General features: G+C 44.5%; 1 protein-coding gene across 4 annotated transcripts in view; it reads left to right on the top strand.

Moving 5' to 3' along the window:
* The window catches only part of ADAMTS17 (ADAM metallopeptidase with thrombospondin type 1 motif 17), a 336,604-nt gene that overhangs the window by 180,576 nt on the left and 132,040 nt on the right, over nt 1-23,988 (top strand). For 2 of the 4 annotated variants that reach the window (XM_047738521.1, XM_047738519.1), the window contains exons 11-12: nt 14,857-14,958; nt 16,021-16,166. In XM_047738521.1, the coding sequence (XP_047594477.1) occupies nt 14,857-14,958; nt 16,021-16,166 (248 nt within the window). Of the gene's footprint in view, nt 1-14,853; nt 14,959-16,020; nt 16,167-23,988 lie in introns of all 4 variants that reach the window. The other 2 variants (XM_047738520.1, XM_047738518.1) reach the window with 1 other exon arrangement.

Below are 23,988 nucleotides of genomic sequence, written 5' to 3'. Positions count from 1 at the left end.
GCCTCTGCCTCTTGAGCAAGTTACACAGTCTCTTTTGCCTCAGTTTTCCAGTCTGCAAAATGGGGTGGGGGAAGCTCTACTTACATACCATAGGGTTATTATAAGGGCTAAGTAACAAATGACATGTACTGTGCACTCAGGAAGGGGTAGTACTACCACTGTTTTCTGTCCTGAAGCCAGTGGCAGAGGGGACACTATTTAGCTGACAGTCTTGTTGATTGGTCCTTCTTTTCTGCATCTTTCCTTGTGCTTTCTTTCTTTCCATCATTCTTCCTGCTACCTTAGGAACACCAGGCATTGTTCTCCAGCATCCAGTCTGTCTCTCTTGTCACAACCTCACCCCGCCTCCTACCCGCCACCTCAAGTTGCCGGGATGGAAAGGCTCTTTGCGAACTTTCCCAGATCCCATAGAAATTCTCATAGGCATCTTAATGACTAGAGGTGCTGGTGGGGTCCAGGAAGCTCAGAGTGTCAGAATTCCACCTGGAACTACAGGTGCTTTTCTCTCATATTGGTCACTTCTACACCTGGTGGGTCATTAGAAGCTTCTCCAGAGAAAGTCGGAAGTTTGAACGCCCTCCTCCAGATCTTCAGTCTCTGAGTCTCTAGAAAACAGCTTTCCTGGGGAAATCTCACACTCAGCTAGGCTTGGGAACTGCCTATCTAAATGAGACCTGCCCCTTTAATGCTGAGTACCTGGCCAGAGTGGGCGGCTGGCCTGAGCCAGAGCCTCGCCCTGCCCCTCTCAGACAGACGGGGCCACGCGGTAGGACATTGGGTTGGGTGCCAGGTTGAAAGCTGTCCTGCCTGCCTCAGTCTCAGCCTCCTGCCCAGCATCTGTAGCCTTTCTCAAAACTGTTGGGCTTTGGCAGCAGATGGCCCCAATTTTCCAGAAGTGTTTGGAAGTTTACAGTAGACTGCCTCCTCAGAGAACTCTCCAGACTTTGCAAGTTGTGTTGTTATCTGCCATTTCTTGTCCCCCGTCCCCTGACCCCTTGCCAGCAGAGTGCCTGGATGCCCCCGCCCTGCCTTCACCCTGTGACATCCCCTCTCTCCCTCAAGGTGGCCCCAGCCAGGTAACCGTCTCTGTGACCCACAGGACATGGAAGGAGTGACCAACCTCAGGGCTCAGGGAGCCTTCCAGAAATGGGGCTGGCATACCAGCCTGGGGGAAGGCTTCAGACTGCAGTAGTACTTGTGGAAATTTTGGATTAGTAACTTTTTCATCCAGCTCTTATTTTATCTCCCTTTTGGCTGGTGTTATCAGCAACACATTTCTGAGGGTTTTTACATAACCATTGCCTTCAGTATGGCTGCGAGACAGAGCTGTTCTCCAAACACTCAGTGGGTGCCCGGTGAGGAAGAGTATCAAAACAACCTCCCTGGCACTTAAAATGGACACCAGACACTGCCAGTGGCAGAAAAATGGTAAAGCTTTGAATGCAGGAACAGTGCTGTCTCCTGAGGAACTCAGACCTTGTCTGTGTTTTCACAGTACGCCATGGGAGGAAAGCTTGGCACTGGCGTGCTTGTCCCGCAGCCGCTGGAGGCTCTCTGCTGCGAAATGCAGTTGATACGACTTTTGCCAAACCTTAAATGTAGCCAGGGAGGCAACAGATGCTAGAACCAGACAGCTGTTTCATTTTCCTTGTTCTTTGTCCCAGACCAGTAGCTTTCCACTGCTGTTTGGTTTGGTTTGGTTTGGTTTTGGGATTTTTTTGTTTTTTGTTTTTGGTGGTGGTGGTGGTTATTGTTGTTACTATTATTTTTTTCTCTCCTATCTGACCTTATTTCACTTTTTTCCCCCCTATAAAACTTGATACTTTCATCATTTAACACAAAGTTAAAATCCAGGGCAGGATAAAATTTTACCTGTACATGACAAACATGATCCTCCTTTTTCCTCTTAGGCGGGAGCAGGTCTCGAGCTGATTGCCCTACTTTCTTCTGTTTGTTGGAGCAGGAGCTGGGGGAGCCTGTGCATTCCCACCCCTGATGTGACTTGAGTGACTGTACATTTCATTTGAGCCAAGATTATGTAGCCCAGTGATGCTTGCAAATGGAACATTATGGGCTCAGGGCCCAAAACATTCCATTCTACTGCAAATAGGAGACAGTGATGTGAAGAGCCCATGCTCCTGGTTGATGGAGAGGGTGTGAGATTGTAGGGGGACAAAGCAGAGGAGGACATTGGGACCCATCAAGAGGCAGTATTAAAACCAGTGGATAAGAGGATGTGTTCTAGGGCCCTCTCAGCTCCGCAGCTTGGGTAGGTCACTGCAAAGTGTGATAAGTGATTGTTTCTGTCTCCTATGGTATGAGTGATAATGAGATAATTCTGATAAAGTACTTAGCCTGAACTCAGTAAACTCTTAGAATATGTTAGCTCTTCCCTTACGCTGTCAGAGCAGTGCATGGCCTCCTCATGAATGTATTTGTTCATTCATTGATTCATTCATTTGCTCATTCAGCGAGGCTTGTCTGGGTGTGTACCGTGTACTTCCACATGTATTGTACTGGAATTAATATCCTGGTTTTGATAATGGTTTTAGGATTCTGTAAGGTGCTGACACAGAGGGAAGCTGGTAGGGGTGTGGGGGTGGAAAGTACATACTTTTCTGTACTGTTTTTGTACCTCTTCTTTAAGTCTAAAGCTATCTCACAATAAAAAGCGAAATAACACAATCAGTAGTTAAAAAAAAAAAGAAAAAGGATGGGGCAATTCCATTTACACAGGGATTGAACAACTCTAAAATGTTAAGAGAAAAAAAGCAAGATACACAATAGCATGGCAGGATGCTAATATTTGTATTAGCCTCCAGCTAATGAGAGGAGGAGGCAGTGAAACACAGCCAGTGCTCGCCCCCTCCCCAGGAGTTCAGGATGGAGGGGAGCCAGAGAGGTAGCAGGTGAGACACATGGGACTGTCACTCAGAAGAACCAGTTGGAGGTGGAGTGTTCTTAGAACCCTAATGGGTTCTTCCTGGTGAGAATGGAGAAAAGAAGGAAAGACTTTACAGAAGATGGGGCTCCTGGATTTGGCCTTGAGGAATAGAGAGAATGATTTTATGGCTCTCTATTCAGATTATTTATTTCATTTCTGGTTCTTTCCCTGCACTGAGCTCCGAGGGCAGGCACAGGTCATGCTCGCTCTCTACCTTAGTTCTCCAATGTGGCATGGTACAGCCTGCAGCGAAGGGGGCTCTCCCAGCAAAAACAGCAGCCCGTGCTGGGGCCCAGGGGCACAGAGGAGCTGTGGAATGTGGGTAGTCAAGTACACATAGGACAGGGGTGCATGGACGTGGCAGGGAGAGGACAGGGGCAGAAGCTAAGTGAGGAGCAGGGATGTGTCATAGGGATTTTAAGTGAGTCCTGCAGGGAGCGATGGCTGTTGAGGTTAAGTTGAGATCTGTGTTTCCAAAGAGAATTTGCAGATACATTGATCATGAAGAAGACTGCAATCAAGAAGACCTACAGGAAATGATTGCATTTGTCCAGATGAGAAAGGAAGAGGACTTGAACGAGGCAGTGGCACTGAGGCTGTAAAGAAAGAATTCACTGCAGAAAAGCCACATTGCCGTTTTCCTATTTGTCTGATCGATACTTTGTAAATATGCATTGTGGGCATGAAGTCATTGTAGCAAAGACCACCTCCACCAGAGATGCTTGGTTATCAGTGTGACCTTTCAGAATCAAGTCTGTTTTCCGAATAAGCAATGTATGCACAAGGTGTGAAATTCAAAACATTTGTAGATTTCCTTTTTCATACAAATATGAGCATCCTATCGTGCTATTGTGTATCTTGCTTTTTTTCTCTTAAGGACATTTTAGAGTTGTTCAATCCCTGTGTAAATAGAGTTGCCCCATCCTTTTTCTTTTTCTTTTTTAACTACAAACTATGTTATTTAGCTTTTCGTTGTGAGGTAGCTTTAGATTTAAAGAAGAGGTACAAAAATAGTACAGTAAGTGTATACCTTTCCCCCCAGCTTCCTTCTGTGTCCACCTCTTACAGAACACTAAAACCGTTATCAAAACCGGGTTATAAGTACAATTCTGTTCACTGAAGTGCATGCAGATGTCACCGGTTTTCCTGCCAATGCCCCTTTTCTATACTGGAATCCTGTTCTGCATTTAGTTAGTCCTGTCTCCTTGGTCTCTCCAATCTGTGGTGGTTCCTTGGTCTTTGTCTTTCATGACCTTGTCACTTGAGCAGTACCAGTCAGTTATTTTGCAACCTGGGTTTACCTGCTGTTTTCTCATGATTATATTGAGGTTCTGCATGATTGTAACATCTTGTAACACGTAACATCTTGTTATAGTGGTACCCCCTTATGCGCGTTACCCATGGTCAACTGTGGCTGAAGCAGCTGATCCTCCTTCTGACCTGTGTGGTCAGGTCAGTCTTAGCCTGTCCCCAGGTCACAATACCTAGGTCATGAAGTGATGCTTCATCAAATCATGTAGGCTTTTTATCATCTCACGTCATCATAAGGGTGAATACAATAAGACGCATAGACCACATTCATAACACTTTTATTATCATATATTGTCATAATTGTTCTGTTTTGTAATGGTTCTTAATCTCTTACTGTGCCTAATTTATGAATTAAACTCTGTCATGGGTATATACATATAGGAAATAGCAGTGTCTGTAGGCTTCAGTACTATCCATGGTTTCAGGCATCTCCTGGAAGTCTTGGAACACACCCTGTGGATACATGGGGACGTTGTCCTAGTGATGTTAACCTTGGTCACCTGGGTAAGGTATTTGAAGGACTCTCCACTGTAACTTTTTTAAAATTTAAATTAAATTTAATTAGCATATAGTATATTATTAGTTTCAGGGGTAGAATTTAGTGATTCGCCATTGACATAACACCCAGTGCTCATTCCATCAAGTGCCCTCTTTAATGCCCATCACCCAGTTACCCTAGCCTCCCCTCCTACCCACCCTGTCCAGCAACCCTCAGTTTGTTTCCTATAGATAAGAGTCTCTTATCTTCACTGTAACTTATTTTTCTTTTTGTCATTACTGCTGAGTTTATCTATAGCAGAGTGTCCTGACTTTGGCACTACTGAAGTCATTCTTTGCTGCAGCTGTCTTATACACTATGGGATATTTAATAACATTAGCCTCTACCCACTACAAGTCAGACATCCCCTAGATGTGACAACCAAAACGATGTCTTCACACATTGTCAAATTCCTTGTAGGGGGCAAAATCACCCCAAATTGAGAACTGTTAGTCTATAAGATAAATACCTAGAAGTGGTTAAAAGGTCATTTTTGCATGTTTTATTCACCTGTATATAGCACAATAGGAAACACAGAAAAGTTTTAATCCTAAGTGTACAGATATATTCATTTTCGTTATAAACTGAACACATCAGTTTAACTTGCACATCAGAAATATAGCATCTCTGCAATTCCAGAAGCTTCCCTAAAGACCCCTTCTATTCGCTAACTGCCAGCAATAATCACTATCTTTCTTTCTGAACCCACAGATTAATTTTGCCTGTCATTGAACTTGAGGTGAAATTAGGTATATGCCTCTCAGTTCTTGATAGATATTGTCAGATTGATCTCCGAAGAAGCTTATCTGTTTACGCTCCCATAAACAACATATGAAAGTTCCTATCTCTCCATGTCTTTACTCAGCCTCTCTGGTCCTTGCCAGTCTGAGCATTTAGGAAATGTGTCTGTTGCAGGTTGAATGGCATTTCTCTTATTAATGACTTTGAGCATTTTTTCACATATTAAGAAGCCAGTTATGTTCTTTTTTCTTTGGACAGTCTTTTTAAATCTTTTGGATTATTGATCTTTTTTTAGTGATTTGTTAGAGATTTTATTTTTAAGGAAATTGGCTCTTTAGCTGAAATATGAATTACAATTTTTTTGCAGTTTGTTTACTTTTTTTAATCATTTATGTCAAGCAGGAATGTGTGTGCGTGCATGTGTGTATGTGTGTAAAGCAAATATATCAGTATTTATTTTATAAGGCTTCTGAATTTCATGTAATGCTTGGGAAGGTCTTTCCTACTCCAAACTGTAAATAAGTTTAATTCATGTGATATCTTCTAGCATTTTTATGGTTTCATTTTTATGTTTAAATCCTTAATACAGGGGCGCCTCGGTGACCCAGTCGTTAAGCGTCTGCCTTCGGCTCAGGTCATGATCCCAGTGTCCAGGGATCGAGCCCCAAGTCAGGCTCTCTGCTCATCGGGAAGCCTGCTTCCCTCTCATAGTCCCCTGCTTGTGTTCCCTCTCTCTCTCTGTCAAATAAATAAATAAATAAAATCTTTTAAAAAAAATCCTTAATACAGCAGTCATTTATTTTAGTGTAAGGTGTGAGGTAGGGATCCAATTTTACTTTGTTTCCAGAAGGCCCCTCAGGTGGCTACATAGCATTTATTAAATAATTCATTTCTCCCCATAAATTTGAAATGCTATTTTTATAATATATTATACTTCTTTATATCTTATTTTTAAAATATATTTCTGGATTTTTCCAGTCTGTTCCACTGATTTAATCATGTACCTCTTAATACTTACATGACTGTAGCTTTATAAAATATTTTAATACACTATCCAGATGCCTTTTCACAGTCTTACTGGCTATTCTTTTCCTGTTTATTTTTCATATGGTCTTTAGAATCTGCTTGTTTAAGTCTAACTTGTGTTGGTATTTTAAATTCAAGTATATTATTTTAGAGACTTACTTAGTGAAAAATGTATGCCTTTATACTTTTAAGTCTTCCTACATAGTGTTTCTTTACATCCATTCAAGACATCTTCCCTCCCTCACTCAGGGCAATTTAAAATTTTTGTTTATGTATGTTTTATAAGTTTCTTTATTTATCCCTATAGAATATTTTTTCCTATATGAATGTGATCTTTTATTCCATTATACCTATAAAATTGGTTGTAGTTGCTATTTATAAAGAGCTTTGATTACTGTATTTTAATTTTCTACCCAACCATCTGACTGAATTCTCTTAGGAGTTATAATAGGCCTTTGCTTGAGTCATTTGGGTTTTTTAGTTATAATCCCATATTAGCCCCTAATTCTTTCTTTCATCTAAAATAATAGCAGTCTGGTAATATACATTCTTCTTCTCAATTTTAATGAGAATGCTTCTGATGTCTCCCCATGAGATAAATATTTATCAAATGAAGTATCCATTTGTGTGTATTGTTAAGAATTTTAATAAGAGGTTGTGATTAAATTTTATTAAATGTCTTCTAAGTATCCATGGAGAGAACTGGATGAGTTTTCTTTGAATTATTAATGTGGCAAATTATATTAGCAAGTTTTCTAACACTGAACCATCTTCAGATCCGTGGAGTAAACCTTACTTGGACATGGTGCATGCTTTACTATATTAGTAAACTTTATTTAGGATTTTTGCACAGTGTTCATAAATGAGTTTGGTATTAACTTTTTTTTCCTTTTCCTGTGCTTATCTTATCCAGTTTGGTTTCAGTGTGATATGAATTAATACAAAGAATAAGGAAAACATTCCCCTCCTTTAAATGTTCTTAAACTGTTTGAATGCATTGGTGTTATCTGTTTCTGAAAGATTAAATAGAATCTCCTTATGAAAAATATTGTTAAGAAACTATGTGGGCCAAAGGTTTTCAGGAAGGGTAGCTCATTGACCAACTTCCATAGGTCGTCTTTTTTTTCCCCCCATAGGTCTTCTATATTAGCTAGTCTGTATGCATTTTTAGTCTATTCTGAACAATAGCTCTATTAATTTATACACTGTAAGGAAATCCTTTCATCTCAAGTTTATGTACTTAGAATAGAGCTCAGTGATCACTGATTATTATTTAAAATTTATGTGCATATATATCTCTACATACATAAAATTTTCTTTACATTTTGGTTATCTTCTTTCCTTCTGTCCATCTTTTTTCTTTTTTTCTTTCTCCTTTCTTTCTGTCTTATTATTCATGCTTTCTTCCCTTTTTCTTGAATAGGTTAGCAAGTGGTTTATCCAGTTCATTTTTCCCCCAGAGAGCCAATTCATATTTGTCTATGGTTTTTCTGTTTGCTAAATAATAAATTTCTCCTTTTATCTTTGTTAATTTATTCTGTTTTCTTAGAAATTTGTATTGTTCCCCTTTCATACATTTTGAAGTAGACAATTTATTTTCTTCCTTGAGTATTTGAGACTCTTCTTTCATATGTCACGATATCTAGCATTTTCATCTTCATTATTTTCTTCATAATTTGTAACTTTGGTTTTGACCTTCCCATTGGCCCAAGAGTTGCTTTAAATGACATCATATGATTTTTGCTGTTTTCAGTGGTTGCAAAGCAAGCCAGTACTTTCATCAGATGTTACAAGGGGACGGTGTTCCACAAAAGCATGAGTAGGAGGAGATACAGGGCCCATTTTAGAAGGCCGCCCCTGCTAAGTGGGGAGACTCACTATTTCACACAGTCCATATTCTGTGTTAGCTATTTATCTTCTCAAATACTGCTTCTCTTCCATTCTTTCTGTTCTTCTTCTGGGACTATGAGTAGACACAGACATCAGTATTTTCCTCTTTGTTATGTCCTAACCCAGTTTTTTAAAGTTTTTTTTCCAATTTCTTTTCTCTTCTTTATAATTTCTTCAAATCTATTTTCCAGTCATGAATTCTCTCCTTCAGTGATATCAGAATCCACTGCTTTCCTTCAACAATTATACCTTGAATGTCTCATAATAAAAGTTCTTTCTCGTTTCTTTTTCAGATTTTCCTGATCATACTCAATCATATCTCACCACTGGCTTGCATGTGCGATGTTATCTTCTATTTCTTTAAAAAATTTTATAGATAATTATTATAATGATTTTTTTTCTGGAGAGGGAGAGGGTGGGCAGGCAAAAAGGGAGAGGGAGAGAGAGAATCTTAAGCAGGCTCTACACCCAGTGCAGAGTTCAGTCTCACAACCCCGAGACAGTGACCTGAGCCAAAATCAAGAGTAGGGCACTTAGCTGACTGAGCCACCCAGGTACTCCTAGATAGATACTATATATTCTGTATCTGATTGTTCTATCATCTAAATACCTTGGAAGTTTAAATCTTTTGTTGGTTGCTTCTGCCAGCTGTCATTTATGTTGCCATGTTTCCTCGTGAGTTTGCTTTTATTGAAAATCACTGGGGAATTTTGAGAGCCTGAATGGTGGTTGCTTTTCCTCAGAGAGACTTTATATTTGTCTCAAAAAGCTAGGGGTGCCACCAATCCTTCTAGAACTGGTAAACACCCTTCCAGATTCCAGACTTACTCTCCCAACTGGAATGTTGATCATTGCCAGCCCTCCTTGTATGTGCTGACTACAGATTGGACTGTGTTGTAAGTACGTACAGGTATAGCTATGTGTGTGTTTTGTATTTCCTTTACTTTGGTTAGCTCAGCAGTAAGAATGACATTTTAGGGGCATCTGGCTAGCTCAGTTGGTAAGAGCATGAGACTCTTGGTCTTGGGGTTGTAAGTTTGAGCCCCACATTGGGTATAATAAAATCTTTAATAAAATGTCATTAAAAAAAATACCCAGCCCCCACCCAAAAAATACCTAGCTCTTTTTGGAATGGAAGAATAGTGTTGCCTTCCACAGTCTTATCTATTCTGATATTTGCTAGAAGCAAAATGTGTCATAGGCAAACCTCTCTTTAGAGTTTGTACTATACCCTAATTCCATGGGCACAATGAAATAAATGCATTTCCACCTTTAATCTCCTTCTCTCCATTCTTTCAACACCCCAATTCAATTATTTGTCTTAGTGATTCATATTTTCCCTTTAAAAGCTCTGATATCTTTAATTTGTTATATTTTATTCCTCCCCCTGCTAGACGTGATAAAGAAACTGATATATATGGACAGTCTCTTATGCTCCCCCACCCTACTGCACCTTCTTTTCTAGCCTGTTCTTATATCTGTATCATTTTTGCCTCATCCAAGTTTATATACTCTGCATTCTGTTCTCTAATTTCAGTCCACACATTTCAGTCAGTGCTTTGATGGGTGCTCACTTCTAGTCACTTCTACGTTTTGCATTCGCTTCTCTGCTGACTGGACTTTATCTTCTAGTATTTTCTCAAAAAAAGGAATCAGCTAGTTATAGGTTTGAAAATAATTTTCTGGGGCACCCAGTCAATTAAGCATCTGCCTTAATTGCCCTGATCCCTCAGGGTCCTGGGATCGAGGCCCACATCGGACTCCCCACTCAGTGGGGAGTCTGCTTCTCCCTCTCTTCCCTGCTTGTGTGCGTGCTCTCTCTCTCTCTCTCTCTCTCTCTCAAATAAATAGATAAAATCTTTAAAAAATTAATTTGCTGTTACCTGAATATTTCAGCAACACTTTAGTTGCTAGAAATTGCTCAGGTTACACTTTCTTTCCTTGTGTCCTTCTAAGCATGGCTCCACTGCCATCTGGCCGTGAGTGCTGCTATGGGGAAATCTGCTGTCTTTTCCCATTGTCGGTGACTTGATCTTTTTGTCTGGCTGCCTAAAATATTTTGGGCTCTATCTCTGAAATCTGGTAACTTTTATCAGGACATGCCTCCGTGCTCATTATTCTTTGCCATGTTTTCCTGAATGGGGCTTTGCTTTTCAGTCTGAAACTGAGACCTTCTTTCATTTCAGGATAGGATCTTGAATTTCTCTTCAGATACCTTTTCTGTTCCATCACCTTGGTTCTCTTCTAAAGAAGAAACTAAAGGCCTTCTAAAGGAGGCCTGTGCTTCAGCCCCAGCTCAGGGCCCTTGGCCTCCACAAACATCTGTCCCCTCATTGGAAAAAATAGAGCTCATCCTCCTTGCCTCCCACAAAATTGCTTTATGTCGCATCTCCTTGACGTGTCTTCCATGTCTATCATTTTTGCCAAATCTGTTTCAGTTGTTTATTCATTTTATTACATTCACTTTTTCTCAGTCATTAACTCCATGTACCTCTCTGTGTTCAGTGGTATCTCTCTTCTTCTTCTGCTCTCAGTGTTGTCCTCATTGGCCATCTGATTTTATTCTTTCTTACCTTCCTTGGCCCAGTTATGATGGTCGATAATTTATCTCCTTTGACCTGACCATCTTTTCCCTGAATTCTAATGTATTTGCTTTTTGCAAGTAAAAAAAAAAAAAATTACTATGGTTTAAAAAAAAAATAATGCACATAGGTTTGGACATTCTTTTTAGCCATATGATGATCATATTATCTGGTGAGTATTCTTCACATGCTTTCTTCTCCCTTTTTATTTGTACTAATTTGTGTAAACCCTATACTGATTGTTTTTGACTATTGCTCACCTCTGAGTTATTCTTGGACCAGCGATTGATAGAATATTCATTTTGGAGATTGTCAGAGTTATTTCCAGGCTAACAGGGATTTTTCTTATGAGAGGAGTATGGGTTCTGACCTAAAGAGACCAGCAGTTGCAAGACTGCCCACTGTGCACTCTGTCTCCTGCTGTGAGGAATGGCTTCCTACATGTAGGGTCTCTCCTTGTAATTTCCTTGTGAAGCCCTGATTTTCCTACTTCTGCCTGGTGATAGGTTGGGTCCAGAGAATCTTCCCTCGCCAGTTTAAGCATGCATTTCTCTCCTTATCTTCCCTCTGTCTAAATAGTTTTACTATAAATAGTATACTGTGCTTGCATAAAAACGCATGTTTCATTTAGAGCTTGATTAGCTTTTAGAGAGTGAACACATCTGTGGAGCCACTACATAGGCTGAGAGCCAAGATATGAACCTTGATCAATGAACTCCCAGTCCAGTACTTCTGACCCAGCTCAGGCCCTTGACCCCTACAAATATGCACCTCTTCTTTGGAAAAATGGAAAGAATAGAGAAATCCCTGTCCTGCCTGCCTCCCACAGCTGTCAAGAGCCTCGGACACATGTCAGAGTACTTTGTCATTTGGAAAGCACAACACAAATGCCAGCTCTCTAAAAGGCATCACAGTAACAAGCATTCATGCTGTCCATACTGTTTTTCCAGTATTGAAAATGAGTCACAGAGGGGCGGCTGCTTAGTTTGGGCACACAGGGCAATACTGACGGTCGAGCTGGGGTCAGGCTGCCACTCTAAAGTTGCCTTCTCTGCTCAATCCCCTTGTCTTCGTTTTGAGACTAAACAGAAAAGTAACCACTGTTCTGACTCCCAGCACCACCATTTTCTCCTACTTGTTTCTGAAGTTCATATAAATGGGATCATGCCGTATTCCATTGTTCTTGTAGACCATATTCCTCTGTTGATGGCCACTTGGGCAGTTTCTAACTTTCGGACAAATACAAAGATTGTTGCTAGGAACCTTCTTGACAAAATGTTTTTGGTGAACATAGACACACGTTTCTGCCCAGTGCATACCTAGGAGTGGCACTGTTGAATATTAGAACGTGCATGTCTTCAGCTTTAGTAAGTACTGTCAAAGAGTTTCTCAGAGTTGTTGGACCAAGTTAGAAGCTCGGCATTAATTTAAGAACATTCTTATCACACCACATCCTTCCCAACACTTTGTATTCTGTGTCTCTGTTGTTGAGTCATTCTGGTGGGTGTGTAGAGGTAAGGACTGGTGGTTTTAATTAGCCTTTCCCTGATGGCTGATGAAACTGAGCGCCTGCTCATATGTTTATTGGCCTTCCTTACATTTAAATGCCTTCATTTGTGAAATGTCCCAAGTTTTTTGCCCATTTTTCTACTGCACCGTTTTAATTGTCCACGGGGGCTTTTGTTTCCTGTTTTTTACGTGTATTCTAGATACAAATCCTTTGTTGGTTCCATGCATTACAAATATCTCTCCCATGTATTACAGATGCCCTCTCTCACTTTCTTACAGTTGTCTTTTGATAAACAGAAATTCTTTATTTTAATATAGTACAAGTCATTAATTTTTTCCATTTACGGTTAGTACTTTTTGTGTTCTACATAAGAATGCTTTGCCTGACCTCATCTCCTTTTCTCTGATGATTAGAAAGGTTTTATGGGAACGTGCTGTCTATAAAGTGCCTAACAGTTCACACTGCCTTCTTCCTCTCCCTCCCGATGGGGCAGGTGCGTCTCCTAATCCCAAGCACTCCTCCCCCATAAATTACCTTCAGAGTCAGCCTGTCTCATGAACACGTGTCCACACACTGACACCACACTCTCAAAGAGCTCTGGGGTCAAGGTGCATGGAATCAAACATTTAATGAGGTGCAGTCTGTCTTTATGGGACCAGGTGGTAGTGTGCTTGGGGTTCTCATCTTTTTACCATTCCATGGAGAGGTGAGCAGTAATGGGAACGCAGGGGCTTTCCTGACCCCAAATGTGCACCATTCCACTTGAATCATCAACTTCTTTAAAGGCCCAGAGCAGCTTCCACATACTTGAGAAATGAGGAAGTGCCGTGGGCTTTTGAGCTCTTTGTCAAAGCCCCTCCAGCTCTGCTTTCCTTCCCTTTTTCTCCTTTTGTCTCTTCAGCTTCCAAATACTTTCTGATTTGAGACAGCACAGTATACATCTATTCTGTGCAGATGTTTGAGAGTACTTGGAAAGGCAGCCCTCTGCACGACGAGAGGCACACGCTTTGCAAGCTCCACTGTGACTGTCCTGAGCAAGGACCCTTGACCCTCACCCAGCCCAAAATGCACCCACAGGTGCCCTGGTCACACCCCAGAGGGTGAAGTCTTCCTTGCTCCAGCCCAGGCCTCTTCCCCATGATTGGGCTTGGCATCCTGGAAGCACTGCTTCTTTAAAAGAGCCTTCACTACATCTGTTCTCAATTTTCAGACCACGAGGCGAGGATTTGGGTGCAAGTAGTTTATCTGGGAAGTGATCCCAGGAAGCACTGTGAGGGGGCAAGAACGTGGGAGAGGAGGGTGGAGAGACCAAAGTGCACTGAAGGGCAGGCGACCGCAGGGACAGTGGGGCCATCCCACCAGGACCCTCTGAGAGAAGTGAGGAGCTTGCCTCGGAGCCGTCCCACCAGGGGAGATGGGCTGTCCAGCTCCCATTCCTGTGGTCCAGGGTCACTCCAAGGTCAGAGGATGGCCTCTGGCAGAGAGACTGGAGAAGCGGCAGCTGGTGTGTACAGACACTGAGTATGGTCTGAGTTCTGCAGGGGAGACTGAGGCAGCCAGGGAGTATGCTAGCCATGTGTGCTCCAGTTCTTTTTATAAATGGTTCCATCCTGAGCACTTGGTCAACATGCAGGTTTTCTACTAATGCAAACGGGAGTCTGTTTTTAAAAGCCTGGCCTTGTTGAAGGAGAATTATTTTAATTGTATATTTGTGCATGTTAAGAAATTCCTTAGGTGAAATAACTAAGAAATTATGCATAAGTCAGCTGAACTAGAAAATGGGTGGCCACAGGGAGAGTGGAAAACCTTCTTTAACCCCGTGGGGACTCTGAGCCCTTTATTGGCCTTCGGGCTCTGGCTTTTAGGCCTGTGTAAGGGCCCCTCCAGCCTCAGCAACAGAGCTGCCTCTTCTAGCAGGCCCTCCCTGAGGAGGCAAGGCCAGGGAGATTCTTCTCCCATGCACTCTGTCTGACCCATGGGTATCTGCCTCACATCTTCCTACATTTAAACAGAAGTTATGTGTTAATGGCGCCCAGCCTGCACCCTGCATTGGACACCCCCTCAGTAGCTAATGCAGAAAGTGCTGAACCAAATCCCCCGAGACAAGGCCCTTCTAGGAGTCAATGCACAGAATTTTGTGGAATTAAAATGAACCAGTTGAATGATGCACTTTTATATCCAGATTCATGGCCCTCCTTCTTCCCTTCATATTTCAAATTCCAAATCCAAACCAGTCATTGGGTCCCACCTTCCAACCCCAGGAGTGACCTGTTTATGGCATTCTAGGCAGTTGTGTTCCTTCCCTTGTCAGCAGCATCTGATGTGTGCTGGACTGTGGTGCCTGGTGGAAGGAGATACGTCCTGCAAGACCAAGCTGGACCCTCCTCTGGACGGCACCGAGTGTGGGGCAGACAAGGTAACCCGCACCTCCCATGGCCCTCCCCTGGCCCCCGTCTCCTGGGCATTGGGCAAGTCTCCTGAAGGTTGTCTCCACACCATATTCGTGCTCTACACTCCCCCCGGGCTGCCTCAGAAAGGGCCATGGAGCCCACTCTGGGCAAAGAGGGACACTTCTATCACCTCTCTCCTTTTTTTCTGATAAGATACAAGAATTGCTTAATATTTTTATTAAATTGACTCTTTGTCACACAAGTGAATTTCCTTAAAAAACAAAAACAAAACCTTTTACATCAACAAATCATACATGGGAAAACAGGATCGCTGGTTATACACAAAAGGCTATCCCAAAACGAGTTCAATGAGCACAGTGTTAGCCGAGTCTAGCTAGAGGTTGAGAGAGCAAGCCCCAGGCCTAATGTTCATTAACAGGAGAGACTGATGTTGGAGAGGAGGGGTGTTCAGGGCCCGCAGCCACAGATTTCTCCTTAGTCCTAACTGCAAGGAGTGAACCAGATGCCATGATGGGAAACCACTAAATCACCTCTCGTGGCCCAGATGTGCCAGGCACGCTGGGCAATTCCATTGTAGAGGAGTGGCTTTCTCTTATTCTCGGAGCCAGCGTTCACCCCTGTGGAGCTGGCAGTGTCCTCTCCAAGCACCAAACCCAACTTTGGAGTGCAAAACCACGGAGCCAGAAAGCACAGCCTTCCAGAGAGACAAGGAGCTCACGTGAAGTGAAGTTTGCCTAAGCTCAGGTCTCTTCATGAGCCCTGTGAATTAATCCTTTCTCTGAGAATTGAGAACACTCCAAGGGAGCCCATTCCGTATGGCCTGTTAGGGCAAAATGCAAAGCCCACAGATATATACATGTAAGGGCGAGTAAGAAGGACGGTCTCCAGAGTTAACAAGCATGCCTACCCCCAAAAGGGCCTACTTTTGTATAAGTTACAAAAAGCCACTGGGAATGGCCTGGTGTTTTCTCACTCGGAGGGAATTGCAGTGATGTGGCGAACGAGCAGGTGGGATTCCTTGGCGCTGAGTGGCCCTGGGGGCCGGGGCCTGCCCTGCTGTGTTTCAGTGGTGCCGCGCAGGAGAGTGTGTGAGCAAGACGCCCATTCCGGAGCACGTGGATGGAGACTGGAGCCCGTGGGGTGCTTGGAGCATGTGCAGCCGGACGTGTGGGACAGGAGCCCGCTTCCGGCAGAGGAAGTGTGACAACCCCCCGTAAGTCCCCCTTAACCAGGCATTCTCCAGGGTGCCCTGATCGGGGTTTCCAAATCGCAGCTCTTCCCACCTGATGCCAAGAAGGGTCTGTCTCCTGAGGAGAATTTGAGCTTAAGGGGGAAAAAAATGAAATCCCTTCAAGGGCCCTGGGGGGCAGGGCTGTCATGTGTCATATGGCGTCTTGGCTTTGACAGAGCTCTAGCTGTGAACATGGATGCAGGAAGTCCTGTGGTGAGCTGGCTCCTTATTCCTAGTGTGGGCCTGGGTAGCAAGCTTTCGTGAGACAGCTGGGTGACAATCTCCCTTTGCGGGCATCCTCAGTCAGGGTCATTCTGGGGAAGCCTGTGGACCTTTGGAAGAATGGCTGACCTTCAGATTGGCTATGAGCTGATCTGGGAGCTGCTTGGCTGTGAATGAGTCACAAAGCATCTGGGGGTTCAGCTGTCTTGTTCATCCAGATATTTTTCACCTGTGCCCTTAGAACTGTTTGACAGAAAACATTTTTTTGTTTTGTTTTGGTTTTGGGGAAGGGTTTTTCCCCCTCTTTGGCTTCCTTTCATTGACCTTGATGATGACCCCTCTTGTTTTTGGCACATTTGTTCCAGAAAGCTCAGCTTCTCGGCCTTTTGGCTAAGATCAAGTGTTCCAGAAAGCTCAGGGCTAGATTTGTGCTTCATTACAGTAATTCCTTTCCCACAGGTTTTTCTCTTCTCCTCTGAGATTTCCATTTTTACTATTTCATAAAACAGTCTGCTTTATGTCTTGTGTGCCATCAGCTGGATCACATTAATTTTGCAAATGAATGAGTTACAAATTATGAGTAAAGATAAATACTTTATATCCACAGTTAAGTCATATTGATGAATAAGTAGCAAACCCCTCTTTTGTTTAAAAATTCTGATGCCCAGACTTTATCCCAGAGCAATCAACACACAGATTCTGGAGCTGGGACCGGGAACTGGATGTTTAAAATCTCTACAGGTGACCCCAATGGCCGGCCAAGGTCGAGAACCCGCCGATTAAAGGAGACCTCACAGTTTAGTCAAGGTCAGAAGCACTCTCTGCGCCCCCAGCAGTGCTGTAAGAATTGGTATCACATACTGTGTCTTATTAAAACTTTTCCTTCCAGTATTTAGCAGAGTACCTGAAAAATAGTAGGTGGGTTTTTAATCTTTTAGGAATGACTTCTTAATTAAAAGCATGGAGGATGTACTGGGATTCTCTAGAGAAACAGAATCAAGGAATATATATATACATGATTTGCAATGAGAAATTGGTTCATAGGGTCCCAGGATCTCCCATCTGTAAGCTGGAGACCCAGGGGAGCTGGTGGCGTCATCCCATCCGGGTCTGAAGGCCTGAGAACCTGGGAAGCTGATGGTGTAAATCCCAGTGGGAAGGCAAGAGAAGATGCAGAGGGTGGTCCTAGTGGGGGTAGAGGGCACATGGGGTAGATGTGAATTCCTCCTCCTCCTGCCTTTTGTTCTGTTGAAGGCTTCAGGGATTGGATGATGCCCCTTGGGGAGGGCCATCCAGATCCCTGCATCTGTAGATTCAGATGCCAATCTCATCCGGAGACCCTTTCATAGACATACCCAGAAATAACCTGTAGGTCAATCAAGTTGACACAGAAAAGTAACCATCACAGATGTGTAGTTGGTTAGAAAGTCTGTTGAGCTAAATGGTGAGAAATTAATAGAGGCTTCAGTTTTTTTCATAGCTCTGTGAGGAAGTTAAAATAGTTCCGTCTGTGGTCCTGAGAAGAGAGATCCGTGGGCCGTTGGGCGGCTCAGTCAGTGAAGCATCTGCCTTTGGCTCAGGTTGTCATCCTGGGGTCCTGGGATCAAGCCCTGAGTCAGGCTTCCTCTTCCCCCAGTCCTGCTCCTGTGCTTGCTCTCTCTCTTACTCTTCTTCCCTCTCTTAAATAAATAAAATCTTAAAAAAAAAATTAAGAAGAAGAGAGCTCTGGGTTTGGAATTGGGATGCTGAGATTTGGGCCTGGCTTGTTTGTTGGTCATGTGACCTCAAGGATGCCCCTTCTCAGTTCCACCATTAGAGGGAGCTGGCAGGGCATCACGGGAAGAGCTGGTCTTGAGGCAGAAACAGAGAAGGCTTCAGTCCCCGCTCCTTACAGCAGCCCATGGCTTCTACGTGTGTTGTGTCTGTCTGAAGTTGGGATAATTCATGGGAATGCCTGTAAAGGACATGGTCTGTATTGAGGACGTGGCCCTCTGCATCTTACATGAACAGAGAACCGTGATGAGACTATATGCCCCGTCACCGAACTCCCAGCACATGTGAGGCTCAGAGGAGGGTGATTTATGTGGAAAGGCTTTGTTCAGAGCAGGGCACGATTTGCAAGAATTGTAGCCATCCCGGTGCTTCATGTTTGCATCCAGAGCTCTTATACCCTGGCAGAGGATCAGTCTCCTTCAGCACATCATTCCATATCAGACGTCACCCAGGAATGTCATAGGAGGGGCATAGCAGAACTGTTAAATGCCTAGAAGGATCCCGTGGCCCCGAGACAGTGGACAATTGGATTGTATTGAGGTGAGGACAACCCTTACAAGAATATAAGATGTCATCAGTGCTGAGCAGAAACATTAGCCACACCTAAGGGCCTGACTCTGTCTGCTTGGCATGACCTTGGCTAAGGCCTCCCCCATACTTTGGCTGGACCTGTTGTTCCGATCGCAGCTGTTTTCTGCCCTCACCAGTCTTAAAGAACCCCTGCTTCAGAAAGCCAAACTAACATGCCCTCCCCCACCAGCCTGGCCTGCTGTGGGATTTCATGGGCTGGGTCCTTACTCCATCCCTCCAGGCCCATTGGCCTCAAGACAGAAGCTGTTCCAGAAACCCCAAAGTTGCTATAAAAATCTTCCATTCCTTTTATCAGGTGCCCCCCCACCCCACCCAGTGGTGGTCAGGAGTTTTATCTCTCTTTGCACCTCTTCCTATGTCTCGTCATTGAGGAATGGCAGAATTTGCCAGGCTTCTGCAAACAGGCCACTGAGGGATATGTGGGTCCTAGCTCATCAGATGGCTATGGGCCCTGACACATCCCTGGAGAGAAGTCTTTATGTCTGATCTCGGTCATCCAGCCACATCCCACGGGCCAGGCAATAGTAGAAGGATGAGAAAGAGAATGATGGTGTTTTCATGTCTCTTGGCTCCTGTGCCCCATTTCAGTCATGCCTTCCCAACATGGTACCTTCAGTACACCTTGACAGGGCTCTGATTCTGGGCCAGGATCTCTGCTAGGTCTAGGCTTATAGTGACAAGCAAAAACAGATAAAGTCCTTGCCCACTCTCGATGGACACAGTCCTGCCAACTTCCCTTAGTCTTCTCCTGGATGCCTCAAACCTGACTCTTCCCAGACTGTGATCTCTCCTCCCAGTGCACATCTCTGCTCTCCATTAACAGCACCACCGTCCATCACATGGCTCCAGGCCAAAGCCTCTGAGTCCATGAATGGTCCCCTTGTCCCCTCTCCTCCTCTTCCACAACCTCTCATGATAAGAATGGTAAACGCACCATGCCAGTTCCCTTCTCGGCATTTACATGTAGTAAATCAATGAATGCTGCCCTACAGGATGGGTGCTCTTTCTTCGCCCTAGAAACTGAGTTGTGGAGAGGTTAGGTAACTTGCCCACGGTCCACTGGTGTAGAGCCCAGTGGTGAGGCTCCGTTGTTCTCTCAGACCTTTTGTACTGGCCTGCCTGCTTCCCGCATACTCCCTGCCCCCCAGATTCATTCTCCACACAGAACCAGAGATCCACTTAAGCATAAATCCAGTTCTCTCTCTTCCTTCTACAGCCCTTTCCACCAGTCTCTGCTGCACTTAGAATGAAGTCCATACTCTTAACCATGGTATCTGCATTCATTTCCTGGGGCTGCCATCATAAAGTACCACAACTTGGTGTCTTAAAACAGCAATTTATCCTCTCTCCATTGTAGAAACCAGAAGTCTGAAATCAAGGTGTTGGCAGGATTGATTCTTTCTCAAACCTGAAGGAGGATTCATCCCACCCATGCCTCTCCCTGAACTTCTGGTGGCTTCAGGCACTCTCTGGCATGCTTTGCCTTTGTAGACTTGCCTCTGTCTTCACATGGTCTTCTCTCCTCTTCTCATGACACCTGTCACTGGATTTGAGACCCACCCCAAGTCAGAATGATCATCTCTCCTACGTAAGAGATCCTCAATCCTCAAAAGGGTCTACCAAGACCCTTTTTCCAATTAAGGTCACATTCGAAGGTTCTAGGTGGGCTTATCTTGGAGGGGAAGGGGCCACCGTTTCAACCCACTGCAGAACTTCTCTCTGTCCTCAGAGCACTCCAAGCTCTGGACCTTTTTCAGTATCCTTCCCTCTCCCCAGCTTGCCGTGCCCCCACTTGGGTCTCTGAGTAAATGTGTTCTCAGACCTCCTTCCTGACCATCTTGCACAAGGCAGGGTGCCAGCTTTACCCTCTCTCTCAATGCCCTTTTCCCACGTTACAAGTGTTACAACAATTTATAACACTTGCCCTTATGTCCTTGCTCACTTGTTTTCACTTTGCCTTCCCCCACACGGGGCTTTGAACTCCATAAGGCCGCCTGGGGCTGGGCACCATTCTCCTTTCCATGCTTCTAACAGAATAGCCCTCTATGACACATGCTACCTCCCTCACTACTTGGAGGCATGTTTCCTGAGAAAAAGCAGTCTCTGCTTGTCAGCGCCCCAGAACCCCACTTGATACTGTTTTTTCCCCCAAAACTTGAAGGTTATTGTAAATTATTAGGCCAAGAAGGCAGGTCACTAGCTAGCCACCCTTTCTTGTACCATCACACCTCACAGAGGCTCCGGTGCTGTGGACAGCCCTGAGTCAGGGCTCAGGTTCCCCTGCATATGAGGGTCCCCTTCTGCCATGCCTGCCCTGCCCCAGGGAGGTTGTAGCCCACAGTTAGGGGACCTCAGGGTCCTCTCCAGAACAAACTCCCAGCCTTGTTTATCCTGAGTGAGAGAAACAGTTATGTCTTTGCTTCTATAATATTTATGCCTGGTCAGCCTGTTCAGTCTTGTGCAATAACAGTGTTGCTCTTTTCCTCATTCTGGAGAACACCAAAGGGCTTTCTCCCTGGCAGTGTTCTCCAAGGTTCCTCACCTTCAGGGAAGCAGCCCAGGTGCATGGAAAGAAAAGGGCCCAGTCTTGGACAGGCGGGTTAGCAGCAGCCCCTAGTGTTTCTGGGGGACATGCAGGATATAGACCGTGTTTTATGAACTCCAGGCAACTGTTGTTAGCCTGCCTTTGCAGAGAGGCCTGACGTGGTGATTGTTACAAAGCACAGCTGATCGAGTCCCGGAGCCAATCTCTGACCAAAGCAATGTCCTCTCCCTGGCTCACTCCTCAACTCACCAGGCTCGCTGCCTTGAGATTTCCCAAGGATGTCCAAATCTCACTGCTGTATACATCTCGGGGTTGGAACACTCCCACCACCCTCTCCCTACCCCCTTCACTTTATATTCCTGGCTCCTTCCTTGCCTTCTGCAGCTGGTTTATTCACTGTTCAAAAACACTGGCAAAACAGTCCACTCTCCCCCACCCCACCTTTTTCTTTCTCTAGTCCTGGTCTTTACAGCACTTGGAATTTCTTGCCAGCTGACAAAAGGCCTTGGGGGACCATCCGTGTTTTTCATCTAGCTTCCTAGGCTCATCCTTTTCTGCCACAATTTGTGTTGCTGTTGGTGGGAGTTTCTGCCCAAAGACTGCAAGGCAGAAAGTTCATCTGTCATTTGAATTCTGGTACCCCATCAGAAGGCTTGTGTTTTAGAGGGAAGGCTGGAGAGTAGGGTCAGGAAAAAAGGCTCAGATGGTCTTGTGTGAAAAGCCCACTCTGTCAGAGCACAAGAAGGACAGGATGGTGAGTGGAGCATAGAAGTGGAATGCACTGGGGACATGGAGCAGCATGGCTCAGAAAGCAGCCGGGCTCCTAAGACCCAGGGGGAAGCTTGGGGGTAGGGAGTGACGTTCTGTGCCTATAATTGCTTTTTGCTTCTGAAGGGAACCCCCCCCCCATATGCGTGCTTTTCCACATGCCAGTGACCTGGTGTTCCCACAGATGGATTTTTAAAATCTCAGTCTTTTACACTTGAGTCTAAGTCACCAGTGTGGCTTGGATACCTTGCAGAAGAGGTCTTAAAACTAGGATGTCTGCTGCCCAGAAGGGGCATTATGAGGCACTCCTCACATCTGCAGCTGCCAGCTGTCCACTAAGCCATCTGTGTCTCTGGATGGTGAGCGGATCTGAACTGCTGCTGAGACTTTCAGCTTACAATCAGTCTTCACTGACTAGAACAGAGCAAAGAAAATAAAAAGTGTCCCTCAGCCAGAGCATTCCTCTTCCTCCTGTCCTGATTCTGTGTGTTCATCCACTCCCAAAGAAAAGTGCCTTGCGATCCTGCTCGCCTTGGTGAACCTTTGCTGCCCCCCAGCTCTGCACTGGGGTCTGTCCAAAGCTCTCCATGCCCCTCTCTAGCAAGAGACAGCTGGTCCTGCCCAGTGGGAGCTCACTTTTCTCTCCACACTTTCAATCTCTCACCAGAGCCTCTCTACCTTATTTTTTTTTCCTTATGTTTAAACATCTTTATTGAGGTACAATATGCAGAAAAGCCCACCTATCTTAGAGCAAGGCTCCTGCTGCAGTGCTGTGCATCATAGGCAGAGATCTGTATGCTGGGGACACGTGGCCATGCATGCTGGCAGTGGGGAGGAGTTATTGGCTCTGAGGGCGCATGCGTGTGATTGAAGGGGGGCTTGGTTTTGCAGAGCAGCACTGCCAATCAGGATCAAATAGTGACCCAAGGGAAAGCTGGAAAGAAAAAAAAAGTATTTTTTTTTTTGAACAGGGGAAGTTTTTTTTGTTTTTGTTTTTAATTTTATTTATTTATTTGACAGAGAGAGATCACAAGTAGATGGAGAGGCAGGCAGAGAGAGAGAGAGGGAAGCAGGATCTCCGCCGAGCAGAGAACCCGATACGGGACTCGATCCCAGGACCCTGAGATCATGACTGGAGCCGAAGACAGCGGCTCAACCCACTGAGCCACCCAGGTGCCCTGAACAGGGGAAGTTTAATGTAAAAAACATTAGCTATAACAGGTGGTTGGAGTAATAGGACCTAGCTGCTAAGAGATAAAGAGAACACAGGAACAGCATTGGAAGAGCAAACGTAGGAAGTGGCCACTTTTCCAGTCTGAGGCAGAGCTCCCAAGGAAGGAACAAATATGGATGAAGATGCCTCCCCTCCCCCCACCACATACACCCAGGGATGAATTTCCTAGACTTCGTTGGAGAGGATGAAATCAAGGCCCATTGGCTGATGGAGAAGTTTTGCAGAGCTGCTGCACTGGTGGAACCCTCTGGAAAGTCAGAGTGAGGGGTGTTTGGGAAAGCTACCCAAGGAGAGAAACAGCATCTGAAACCAGGCTGCGGATTTTCCCAAGGCTTTGGTTTATTTGGAAGCTGCCTTCTGGGATAAATGCTGCCCAGAGGGAGGTGGCATGCATCACAGGCCACTACACGAGTCTGTTGAGAGAAATTCAATACCAGAACCAGAGACAAAAGTCTATTCTTTCTCTAGTGTCTCTCTGGTACCTTCTACTGACAAAGCTTAACATCACACCTGTGTGACTGGAGATCTTTAATTCCTCATCTGCTTCACCTCACTATCTAGCATCCTTTCATTTGAATCCTGAAGGACTCTCTTTAGTGTTTCTTGTAGAGCGTGTCTAGTATTAAAAACAATACATAAAAACTTCCTCAGTTTACCTGGAAATGTCTGAA

The sequence above is a fragment of the Lutra lutra genome, chromosome 7, assembly GCF_902655055.1.
Source record: "Lutra lutra chromosome 7, mLutLut1.2, whole genome shotgun sequence".
Classification (NCBI taxonomy): Eukaryota; Metazoa; Chordata; class Mammalia; order Carnivora; family Mustelidae; genus Lutra; species Lutra lutra.
This window is presented reverse-complemented; position numbering and strand designations above follow the sequence as displayed.